Source organism: Lemur catta, chromosome 1, assembly GCF_020740605.2.
Source record: "Lemur catta isolate mLemCat1 chromosome 1, mLemCat1.pri, whole genome shotgun sequence".
NCBI classification, from domain to species: Eukaryota; Metazoa; Chordata; class Mammalia; order Primates; family Lemuridae; genus Lemur; species Lemur catta.
In genome coordinates this window covers 283713105-283725484 of record NC_059128.1, presented here as the reverse complement: position 1 = coordinate 283725484, position 12380 = coordinate 283713105, and the positions used below count along the sequence as shown (strand labels likewise).

The 12380-nt window shown below is 59.2% G+C and overlaps 1 protein-coding gene across 2 annotated transcripts; it reads left to right on the top strand.

Moving 5' to 3' along the window:
* Positions 1-535: 535 nt before the first annotated feature.
* LOC123630785 lies at positions 536-8189 on the top strand. Of its 2 annotated transcripts, none has more exons than XM_045540754.1 (3): positions 536-1130; positions 3722-4459; positions 5702-8189. In XM_045540754.1, exons 2-3 carry the CDS (start codon positions 3835-3837, stop codon positions 5725-5727), a joined length of 651 nt encoding a protein of 216 aa, XP_045396710.1. In that variant the 5' UTR covers positions 536-1130; positions 3722-3834; the 3' UTR covers positions 5728-8189. The 2 variants fall into 2 exon arrangements, 1 of the variants encoding a protein (XP_045396710.1); XR_006732760.1 differs by lacking the exon at positions 536-1130 and having other exon boundaries at positions 3365-3806; positions 4388-4459.
* The last annotated feature ends 4191 nt before the right edge of the window (positions 8190-12380 follow it).

Below are 12380 nucleotides of genomic sequence, written 5' to 3'. Positions count from 1 at the left end.
ACGGGGTTCCTTGGACCCTGGAAGGGGCAGCACCCAGAGAAGGGAAGCAATCTCGGCCTGTGCCAGCCCCCTGCCCTGGGCTGGGCTCCACGCTGGAAACTAACAGTCCTCCCCAGCCAGCACCTGTGCGGTGAGGCTGGCTCTGACCGCCGGGAACAGGGGCTGCTGCTCCAGTGAGCCTTGGGCACCCCTGAGGTTCAGCAGTGGCCATGCTCTCAGGAAGGAGCTGGCCCGGAAGTGACAAAGTCCCTCCCGTCTGCTTCTGCAGACCCTCCCAGGCAGTCTCCCCTTCTGGGTTCCGTCCTGCAGTGGAGGGGACAGAAGAGGCCAGCCAGAGGCTCGGCATGGCTCCTGTTTTGCCCCTGCTCTGTGGGTTGCTTTCTTTGGAGGGTCACGGCCAGCTGACAGCAGGAGCCAGAGCCACTGACGTCCATCTGATCTGAGGCTTCAGAATGGGGGACACGGGACTAGGGAGGGAGGGGCAAATAGGGAAACAAGCGAGCTGCTTCTGCAAACACAGGGCTGGGGGGACAGGGGAAGGGCAAAGACAGAAAATAGGAAGGGAGCAGGGGCAGGGAAGGCCAAGGACAGGAGGGACTTCTGGCCCAGAGGAGAGAGGGCCTGCTTTGTGTTTCCCCACGTGGCGTGGCTTGGCATGGCATGGTACAATGGGTCTCCATGGTCAGGGTCTTTCTTCACCCCTTCCCCCAAGGCCCCTGGACACCAGAGCGCACACAGGCCTTCACAGCCCGGGGCCGCCAGGGCCGGTGCTGGGGTCTACTGTGGACCACTCTCCAGTCACGGAGGAGTCCCCTCCACACCCAGGCCTGTCTGCGTCCCCCGGGCTCCTTCCTGCTTTCTCATCACCCCAGTCTGGAGCTGCCCAGCCCTGCCTGTCTGAGCCCCGGCTCCCCTGCAGGCCTGCGGGGCCCTGGGGCAGGACTGCACCCCTGAGCGCAGCCTAGACACTCGGACACAGGGGCCACCCAACGCTCTGAGGCAGTACTGCCCTGTATGGATGCAGCTGGAATTCTCCAGCTATGTGTGCCATGCAGGCGCACTGCAGGACAGACACTTCCCAGAATCTCGGCAGGAGACAGATGGCCCACTCCTCAGGGGGCCCAGAAGAGGTTTGTTAATGAAAAGAGCATTTTGGGAAGTGTTGGCAGGTTGAGAGAAAAAACAGACCTGCCGAGGCATCAAGGGACCCGTGACAGCAGCAGCCATGACCACTCTCAGGGCTGAGGGAGCAAGGGAAAGAAAGTTCTCACCAAAGCAAGGGTCCAAGCCCCAGGAAGGGGCCACCTGGCTGGGGTGTGCTCCTGGAGGAACATGGCCACTATCAGAATGCAAGGGAGCAGGGATGGTGAAGGAAGGACAATGCCCCTCTAATCTGTCCTGCCCCTATCTGATGGCCTGCCACCACCTCCAATTGGCTGAAGCCTGAACCAGAAGCCTGAAGGTGAAGGAGCCCAGGGGTGAAGTCTCCTATCTGGTGGGCAGCTGGGACACAGCATAAGTGGCACAGAGAAAGATGGAGAAAGGACGTGGGACAAACAGAAAAATCCAGTCATTACCCCCAAGAGTACTAACTAGATAGTGTAGTGATGATGGTGGTGATGGTGGTGGTGGTGATTGTGGTGGTGATGGTGGTGATGGTGATGATGGTGGTGGTGGTGACGATGGTGATAGTGGTGGTGGTGATTGTGGTGGTGATGATGATGGTGATGGTGATGGTGGTGGTGGTGATGGTGATAATGGTGACGATGGTGATGGTGGTGGTGATGGTGACGATGGTGATGGTGGTGATGGTGATGGTGATAATGGTGACGATGGTGATGGTGGTGGTGGTGATGGTGATGATGGTGGTGGTGGTGACGATGGTGATAGTGGTGGTGGTGATTGTGGTGGTGATGATGATGGTGATGGTGATGGTGGTGGTGGTGATGGTGATAATGGTGACGATGGTGATGGTGGTGGTGATGGTGACGATGGTGATGGTGGTGATGGTGATAATGGTGACGATGGTGATGGTGGTGATGGTGATGGTGGTGATGGTGATGATGGTGATGGTGGTGATGGTGGTGATGATGGTGATGGTGGTGATGGTGATGATGATGGTGGTGATGGTGATGGTGATGCTGATGGTGGTGGTGGTGATGGTGGTGATGGTGATGCTGATGGTGGTGATGATGGTGATGGTGGTGATGGTGGTGATGGTGGTGGTGGTGGTGGTGGTGGTGATGATGGTGATGATGGTGATGGTGATGGTGGTGGTGGTGGTGATGGTGGTGATGGTGGTGGTAATGGTGATGGTGGTATTGGTGATGGTGGTGGTAGTGGTAGTGCTGGTGATGATAGTAGTGATTGTGGTGATTGTGGTGATGATAGTGGTGATGGTGGTGGTAGTGATGGTGGTGATGGGGATGGTGGTGATAATGTCCCTAGTGCTAGAAATGAAGCCAGTCATTTTCTAGAGAAATCTCATAGCCTTTTGCTGTCCGCTTTCAGACAGCCTGTTTTCCTCTGGCAGCACTGCACAAGTCACATCCGTGCCCCCACTGCCACCCAGACAGTGCTGTCTGCATAACAGGAGGCCGCTTATCCCCATGAGATACCATTGGCCTGGACAAGTCCTGTCAGCCACTGCTCACACAGACCGTCACTGCATCTTTGTCCTTCCCTGCATGGTCAGCCACAGGCCACAGGGGCTGAGGCAGGCTCCCGTGCCCACCACTGACTGTTCGCATTTGGGTTACTTATTTCCCAAGGTCCCAGTAGGCTGCTCCCAGGAAGTTTTCCCTGGGGTGGTCCTGCCCGCCCGGGGCCCCTGTCCTCTCCTGGCCCAGACGCTGCCCCCAACAATGCTTACTTCATCTTCTGGCCCCCAAGCCCTCTCAGGCCCCCGTCCCCCAGCCCTCAGAGGCCACCTACCCCCATTAACAAGTAGATGCTCTGCCGACGGCTGGAGGTGGAAAGTGAGTCTCTCTGGATGCACTTGGTCTCCCAGGAAGGAGTGTGCCAGGCCTGCACACACACGCTCTGCGCCTGCTCTGAGCAGTGTGGCCCCGGGGGGTCTGCACGAGTTCACTTGATCACTCTGTAAACCACACACACAAATACACATGCACAGGTGCTGCACACTCACACACACAGCACACTCACACAGATACACATGCAACACACACAACATATACCTATGCACATGTACATGACACATACAAACATATGTACACAGCACACACTTATGCTTAACCACACACAAGCACACATGCATGAAACACACATGCACATACTCACACATAACACACAAATGCACACATACATGCAACACACATACACATGCTCACACATAACACACAAATACATGCATGCAATACACTCATATGCACACACAACACACAACACATACATGCTCTCAAACACACACACCGCCTACATACAAACACACACTCACATACAACACACACACACCAGCATCCCTTCCCACCCTGAGGTTCAGGGGGAGCTCCCGTGCTGGAATCTGGCAGGAGGGGGCTTCTCGTCTGTGTCTCGCTGGTCTAGGACCTCGGTCCCAGAAGCAGCCTTCCCTCAGCCTGCACCCTCGTGCGGGGGTCAGGGCTCTAGGAGGGGCTGGAGGGGTTTCCACCTGCACAGAGAAGCCTGCAGAAGGCACGAGGTCACGCAGGCTCACAGGTGGCCTCCATATCTCCACCCTCAGGGCTGTTTCACATCCTCAGGCGATTGGACATAGGCCCTGGCGTCCTAGCCCTGCAGGGCGGGACTATTTCTCTGGGAGGTGCTAGGTAAGTATTTGCAAGACCTTTCCTTGAGATGTTTTGCACCATAGTGAGGAGTCCCTCTGACTCCTGCGCGCTGTCTCCTGCCCCGCGCTGCCCCCGGCTCCAGACTCGGTACCCAGTGGCCCCCGCCACGTGGACGGGAGCCTCTCAAGGAGACGCAGCGCTGAGCAGACTGCCGCTTCGCCTCCGCCGCTCGCGCTGCCCTCCCCCTCTTGGGCGGCACATCCATCCTTGCAGCTGCTCAGTTTGGTCCAAGTCCTCCTCGTCGCCAGGAAACCCCATCCGCCCTGTCGTCAAAGTACACCCGGGATCTGCCCACTTCCCTGCCTCACTGGCCGGATTACTGCAGTGGACTCCCACGGTTTCCCGCCCGCCTCGCCACCGTCTGGCCCCCGCACGGCCCCAAGGGAGCTGCTTCCCGGCTCTCCCGAGCCGGCGCCCACCCCAGCAGAGCGGGCCGGGCTGCGGCCCCCGGCGCCCAGCACCCCACGCTCCTGCCCACGCCTGCCAGAGCGCCCAGGGCCCCAGCATGCTGCAAGATGCACTTTTCATCTCCCTTTGTTCCCTGTCTGTGTTCCCACCAGGGCAGACACCCCACAAGGTCGGCGCTGTTGTCCCTCTGCTCACTGGCGAGGAGGAGGAAGAGGAGGAGGAGGGTGAGGAGGAGGAGGAGGGGGAGGGGGAGGAGGCCACAGGGCCCAGCCCAGAGGAGGTGCTGAGCAGACACTTGTTCAGTGAATGAATGCGTGGAATGCGGCTCACTCCGAGGCCAGGCCCCTGGAGACCCAGAAACAGGCGCAGATTTGCAGAGAAGCCCTGACTTCGAGGAGGGTTTCTGCTCGAGGCGCTGGCTGGGAACCCTGACCCCTCACATCCCTCCGAGGCCTCCCACACGCCAGGGTTCCTGCGCAGCTGATCCGCCCTCTGGTTAGGAGAGGCCAGAGGGGCCTGGAGGGGGTGGAGGGCTGAGGCCCCAGCCTGTCCCTGGCAGCCTGGAGCTGTTTCCGCCCGTGAGCCGCGGGAGGGCCTGCCTGGCACTGGGGCTCAGGGCTGGCCTCGTGGGTGTGGCCCCAGTGTGCCCTTCCCAGCCCTCCCAGCCCCTCGCCGTCACATGCTCACTCACGCAGGCCACTGAGGAGTCACAAGGCAGAGTTTCCATTAGCGTCAAACAGACGTGGGTGCCGGACCTGGGGCAGACGGGAGCCGGGGGGAAGAAGCCGGTTTTAGAAAATTCACATGCCGGGGAGGTCACACGGGGGGCCCCAGAGGGCACCACCCCCCCACGGCAGGGGTGAGCGCAGCCCTCTGGGGTGTGGAACCAGTGTGCGTGCACACTCTCCCCCCTGTCTCTCACGCACATGCACATGCACACACACACATGCACACGCACACACATGCACACACACACACACCCGTGTGCATCTGCGCTGGAGACAGGGCGGTCCACCCCAGGGAGGGGAGGCCTCTCACCAAGCGGAACAGGACGGGAGGGCGCGACAATGGCCCTGGTCGAAGCGCCCACTTGTGCACTCCACACCCACGGTCTATTCAGTGCCCGCCGTGTCCCCAGCGCTGTGTGCTCTGGGGCTCACTCAGGCAGGAGGAAGATGCTCCGGGTGTGGGCATAAGAGCCGTGCTCTCCCCCGAGTGACGCCAGAAATCGCTGACGTCACTCAGGCCCTGTGGCTTTCTCCTTCCTGGACAGTTTGCTCCTCTGTTGGTGACAGGACCCTCTTCGCCTTTGGGAAAACCCGAGTGCCTGGTCTCACCAAGAGTCCGGGACTCAGTTGTTCTGTCTTTAAAGGGCTGCCATCAGCCTCAGGATGATCATGTGACCTGGCTGGGGTCACATGACCCGAAGGCTGGCCAATAAGAAGGCCTCATTTCTCCAACCACAGCAGTCAGTGCAGAGATGGACGTGTGACCCTGGTCCAGACAATCAAATCCTGCCCAGGGTTTTGCTGGAACGGTGAAGACAGAACCGTCTGACTGTGCAAGTTGGGAGTTCCCAGGACCCCCTAAGCCCAGAGCCCCTGGGCCACCCCTGCCTGAGAATGAAGACAACACACACCAGATCAAGCTTGGAGTCTCAGTAAGACAGTGCTCAATGACATCTTTTGAACTCCTGGATCCAGCTATGCCTGAAGCCAGCTGTACCCTCCATTTTCTGGTTGTCAACCTGAAAACTCCCAGGCTTCGGGGGGCCCTTGCTTCGCTGGAGGCCCTTCCTCCCAGAGCCCTGCAGGCCCCTGGGGGGCTGTTTCTGGGCCCCACCAGTCTGACCCTCAGAGTGTGTGTGGAGTTGGGGAGAGAGATCTGGGGGCTCTGGCCCATGTGACGGCCACAGCATTGCCAGGGCACGCAGCCTGCTGAGCTCTGTGATGGGGGGATGCCACAGAGGAAAGGCCAGACCTGGGGGAGGTAGGACACTCACCGCTGGGGAACACCAGTGCCACCAGACACAGTTGCCGCCGGGTGGACAGTGGGCGAGAGGGCTCAGACAGTGGGCGCCCAGCCGGTGGGGCAGCTGCAGAGAACAGCGAGGGCGGCGGTGAGTCCATGTATCTGCCCGAATCCGGCAGGGCATGGAGTTGTCAGAAGACTCTGGCCCGGGGTCGGGGGACAGACACGCAGCAGCCTTTGTCAGGGCTCCAGTGACACTGCGGAGGTTCCCACCAACAGCCCGGCCACCCGTGGGGAGAGTCACGGTTGTAACAGCCACGGTGGCCTGGGTCGGGGTGGAATTCTCACAGCAGAAGGCGGCAGAGCCACTGCGTCAGCGCTGGGGAGGCAGCCGAACGCTGAAGGTCACCAGTAGGTGACGGCAGCCCCCGAATTTAAGCTTGGACTTCCACGCGGCACCGCTGCACCCCGTGCTGCCCCCCAGGGCCACGTGCAGGTTCCCAGCCTCCCCCTGAGCCCTGGAGGCTCCCACAGCCGGTGGGTGTCAGGAGGGACCCACATGGGGCTGCCCGAGGGGAGCAGCGGTTCCCACACTGGGCCAGGCTGTCCCCGGATGGGCGGAGCCGAGCAGAAAACAGCAGGACTGGTGCCTGGGGGCAGTCAGCGAAACTCTGCTAAACTCTGCCCCCTTCGCAGCGCAGGGCTTGCATCAGCTCAGACAAGCTCCGGGCCGCGAGCGGGGCAGACCCTCGCTGGGGATCGGGCTCATGCCGGCCAGAAAGGGGGCGAGGGCAGCCCTGAGGGCGAGACCCCCAGATCGAGTGGCATCTGAGTCAGACATGGGCGTCAGGACCCTCGGTGACCTCCCAGGCTGCCGTCAACCACGATGACGCTTCTAATCACCGGGGCAAGGGCGGCGGCCGAGAACAGACGTCCGAAATGTTCCCAGTGAAACACACGCCCCCTGGGCAAAATGACATTTCCTCAGAGTCTGCAGAAATGACTCGGGAGGTTGTCAGTGAGGGCCGCCTGGAAACCAGCGCCCGGCACGGCCCCACTCGCGCCCTCTCCCCCGACTCGCGGCGGCCGCCACCCCTCCCTCTGCTGATCCGGGCCGCGGTGGAGCCGTGGGCACGCACCGCCGTGCGACGCCCCTCACGGCCGCCTGGGTCAGACACCCCGGCCACTCTCTAAGCACCACAGGGAGAACAAGGTGTCAGAGACAGGGTCACCCTCTCCTCTGGACAAGCCCACGCCCACGGGCATGCTGGGGCTGCCGGACACGTGCCACAAACCCAGCGTCTGAGAACAGTGGAAATGCATTCTCTCGCCGTCTGGAGGCCAGAAGCCGAGATCACCGGCCCCCGCCAGCCCTCGAGGAGGGCCCGTTCTGCCTCTCCCGGCCTCTGCTGTTGCCGGCAGTCCTTGGCACTCCCGGCTTGTAGGCGCGTCACCCCAGCCCCTGCCTCCGTCGTCACGCGGCTCCTCCTGCGTGGGTGTCTCTGTGTCCTGTCTTCTTGTCAGACACGGTCCCTGGGTTCCGGGCCCACAGGAGTTCAGTACAACCCCTCTTCACCATCATGCCTGCAAAGGCCTTTTTCTAAGTACGGTTCCAAGGGGACATACATTCCGGGAGGCCGTGTTCACCCCACAAGTGTGCGGGATGGTTGAGGAATCTGATCTGCACTGAGACCTGTCGGCTGGCTGGGACCAGGGCGCGGCCTCCCGCACCGCGGCCTCTCCCGACTCCTCTCAGCCTCCGGCAGCGTCTGCGCCTGGAGACCCCGTGTGAGCCCCACCTCCGGGGCTCCCGCTGTCTGAGAAACACCCCAAACCCCTCGCTCCACCCTGCCGGGGACCCTCCAACCCGGGCCACCCCCTTCCCCAGGGACTGATGGGGAGAAGTTTCCAGGTATATTAAGTGGATGAGGCAGGATGCAGTGTGTAGTGGGCAGTCTTTTGTGTAATAAAGTGTAAAAAACAGGAACGTGCATATTTATCTATGTTTGCCACAGAAGACCCTGGGAAGAGAAGTCAGAAGCTGACACGGACGGTGGCTTTGGGGGTGAGTGGAGGTGGGGAAGGAGGCTGAGCACCCTGGATACGCCCAGCTGCGGCGTTTGACTCCAGAATCTGTCAATGTTTTCTATTTTCAAAATATAAACTTAAATTTAAGAAAAAATACCCTTAAAAAAGGAAACCAACAAAAATTAAAATTTATATAGTTTATAACATAATCAAAGAAAAGATTTATTTCAAATGACACTTGAAATTGTGTCAGAGGATGGTATTTAGTTTGTTTTTTTAAGTGGGATATACATCAAGGACAAAAAGAAGGACAAGGAAACCATACGTACCATTCAGCAAGTCGTGCTGTTAGTGTCAAATGTGGCATTGTTGTTTGAAATTATTTTTTCTTTTCTAGGATAAAGCCAGTAAATTATGTAAATGTGCAGAACCAAAATTACTATTAGTATTGCAAGAGAAAAAAATATACAAATATAGAATCAAATAGGTTAAGAATTGCACTGCAATCTTACATTTGAGTTGGAAACGTGCATGTAATCTCCCAGTCCTGCCACTGCAGAGGACAAGAAGTGACGGCCACTCGGCAGCACCGGGTGCTGAGGGCACCTGGGTGTCGGTCTCTGAACCACCTTGTCCGTATTTTACAAGCTGTGGGCACAGTGGCTGGCTCCAGACCAGACGCAGGGACCCACCTCATCTCTCGCCAGACGCCAGGGAAGGCGTCAGCCACGAACGAGGTCATGTCAGAGGACACAGAGGTCACCCGGGCGGGCTTCCCTGCCCAGAGCACCACAGAGCCACGACCACAACGGACCGAAACATGTGCGATACACAAAAATCCATTCGTTCTTAATGACACTAAAAAAGAAAGTTAAAACAACATTTAACCTGCTTGTTACCATTGGAGTTAATTTTTGCACCAACTCCTTACTCTGAGAACTGGTAATTAAGGAGAAAAAGGGAAGGAACTAAACATTTATCTTTTCTGCACAACCTGTATTTTGAGGTAACGGCACAGCCGCATGGCCGGGGCGGAGAGCGCTTCTTCGCGGGAGAATTCCAGCAGCACCTCTAGAACGGGTTGGGGATGTGAAGAAAGTCCCCATTTGCAAGCCCCTGGGAAGCAATGATTCCAGCAACCACGCCAGCGGATTCTAAAGCCATTAAGGACAGTGTCTCGGGGACGCTGGATCCCCAGGGGAGCACAGTGTCCCTTGCTGCCGCGTGGAGTGAAGGGCCAGGCTGCACCCACATGTGCCAGCCCTGGCACCTGTGGCCTGGCTCAGCCGGACGCCCCCGAGCACTGCCACACCGTGGGACACCCCCTGGGGTGAGGCCGGTCTGACCCTCCAGGTCTCAGTCCCTGTTCGCAGGAGACCACAGGGAAGCAGAGACGCAGGCCTGGTGATGTCACCCCACTGAGCAGGGACATCCTGAATGAGAGGCCTCTTGACCTGGTTTCTTGAACAACCTTTGGCATGAAAAGAAATAGAGGTGACTGTTTAGATCAGAAAGAAACTCCAGAGACATAGAGACCAGATGCGGAGCGGGGACTCGGCACCGTCGCGCAAACCAACCAACTGCAGAACGACACCGGGGGGCCGCAGGGAACATGGATGTGGACGGGGTGGGGCATTGCCAAGGAAATAGAGCTGCCAGGTGAGGTGCCAGCCTGGGTGTCGCGTCAGAGTCCTTATCTGCCAACCATTCACAGGCAGTATTTAGGGGTGAACCGCCAGCGTGTGCACGATTCCTCCAAAATACTTCTCAGACGCCAATACTAAAGTACATACAGCGAGACCCATCACCGCCAGTTTGCTGGTATAAACAAGGGGTATCATGAGCCACCATGTGCACCACCCACAGGTGCCCAGCAAGGACCAGCATGGCAGAGGGTGACGTGCCACCTGCCGAGCCACTGGCTGACCTGGCACAGTGGTGTGTGGGGTCTGGGTAACACCAAGGCGTGCCCACACCACCCTCGCCCTGGCACCACCATGCTCTGCAGGGACAGCCTCGCCCCGCTGAGTCTCAGAGCCCGACCTTGTTCAGCCGCAGGGAGGTGACAGCTCGAGGTGTGGAAGCAACAGGACACAAGGAGACCACGTGACTTTTACACGGAAATTTAGCCTAAGGAAACAGCCTTGCAAATGCATAGACTCCCCTAGGGTAATATTCCCAGCAAGTGCTGGAAATGTACAGTAGGGGAAACAACCTGGGTTTCCTAAAGCGCCCCTGGAATAAGGCCGTGTTAGAGAGGAACATTTAATGACAGGAAAGCACTCTGGGATATTAAGTTGAAAAGCAGAGTAGATGTACAGGTTGGCTCCAATTTATGTTATATTGTATCATATTATATTATATTATATTATATTATATTATAAAATAAGCTGGAAGAAAATACACTAAAATTGTTCAAATATCTGCTGGATGGTAGAATGGAAGGTGATTTCTGCTCTTGTTTGCTGTGGTTTCCGTGTCGCTGCATGGCTAATGACATTATTTACTGGTCACGTGTTACGTTCTTGGCATCATGTCCAGAGCCTCACAGGTGAGTTATGGGTGTTACCATCGACACTTTGAGGAAGAGGAACCTGAAATTCAAACATCGAAGCACCTCGGCTGCTGAGTGGCTAAGCTGGAGCCGGACTCTGCACCGCTAGAGCCCCGGGGACACTGCTCGGCTCAGGGACCTTGTGACACGCAGCTTCCTGGCCCCACCCCGGGCTTCTGATGAGATCTGTCTGGGGGCCCAAGAATCCACATTAACCAGCTCCTGGGTGCTGCGAGTTCTCACCATGAAACGGGCTCCTCCATGCCCGGCTCTGCCAGGGAGGCCTGAGTGCTGGGCATCCCGGGCCCGGAGAGCACCCAGGCCGGGGGGCGGCCCTGGCCCCGGCCAGCCCAGAAGAGGCCGGTGGGCGTCAGGGATGCCAGCCCTCCTCCCGCAGTATGGTTGGGGGAGCCTCAGGGTGGGGCAGCTGCAGCCCTGGCCCAGCCCCGAGAGGGCCAGTCGGGGAGCCGGTGCTGTAGATGCCCCCTGGACTCACCCCTGGTTGGGCACCAGCTCCATCCCCCCGGGTCTCTGTGAGCAAGACACGCGCTGGAGAGGGGATCGCACTGGTCTCCCGAGCCTGGCGGTGCTCTCTGTGCTCAGCCGCACTGCACGGCCCGCTTTGCCGACAAGGAGACGGGGCCTGGGGCGGGGCCGCGCGGGGTCACAGTGTGCCAGGACCAGGGCAGGGTCTGGACACAGGTCTGTCCATGGCGAAGTCCTGTGAGCACCAACAAGCAATGGAACCTGGAGGCACAAGGAGCATTTGAAGCCCAGGGAGGTGTAGGCGGCACGGCTTCCAGAAGGTTCTGTGGGGACAGGGATCTTGGCTGAGCACCACAAGGAGCCTGACTCAGCTGGTGGGTGAGAGGGCAGCTCCGCCCCTGCACAGCCCGGCACTGGCCCAGCCTTGGCCTCTGGGGACGGAGGGGCTGGGAAGGTCCTGCCCCACCAGGATGGGCAACACCAGGTGGGCCTCGCCCTGCCCTCGCTGGCGGCTGGTCCCTGTGGCTGGACCGGAATGTTTGCGACTGGTGAGGGCAGGGCCAAGTGCTGGGGGCTCCTGCACCCCGCGGATTGCACGGGCAGAGGAGCCGCTGCAGCTTCCTCGTCAGAGCCGGCGCCGCCCTCGCTGGCCGGGCAGGTCCCAGGCCCCTGGTTTCCTGCCAGGAGGCCGGGCTGGCGTCAGGCCGTGGGGGGAACCCAGCCTGAGGCCGTGGTGGGTGGGTGGACCCTAAGTGTCCCGGAGTCTGTCCTCACCAACTACGGAGCATCTTCACGCCCAGGGCAAGACGTGCGGTGTCTCCTGCCCTGAGGGAGCGACACGCGTCAGGTTTCCGTCTGAAACGCCGGCTCTTCGTGCGGTCGTGGCCGATTAATGACCAGACGCACCGACGTCAGGCGAGCACGAAAGAAAGTGAGGCTTGCTGAGGAGAGAAAGGCGGGGTCCCGGGCAAGGGCGGGATGTGGGTTTACAGAGCCTGGTACAGACGCCCGGGATGACACCCGGACCCACTGCCGCAGCAAACGGGGAGCCGAGGAAGGGCCTGGTGGTCTGCGTCTTGCCTTCTAGGCCCTGGGTCGGGACCTCC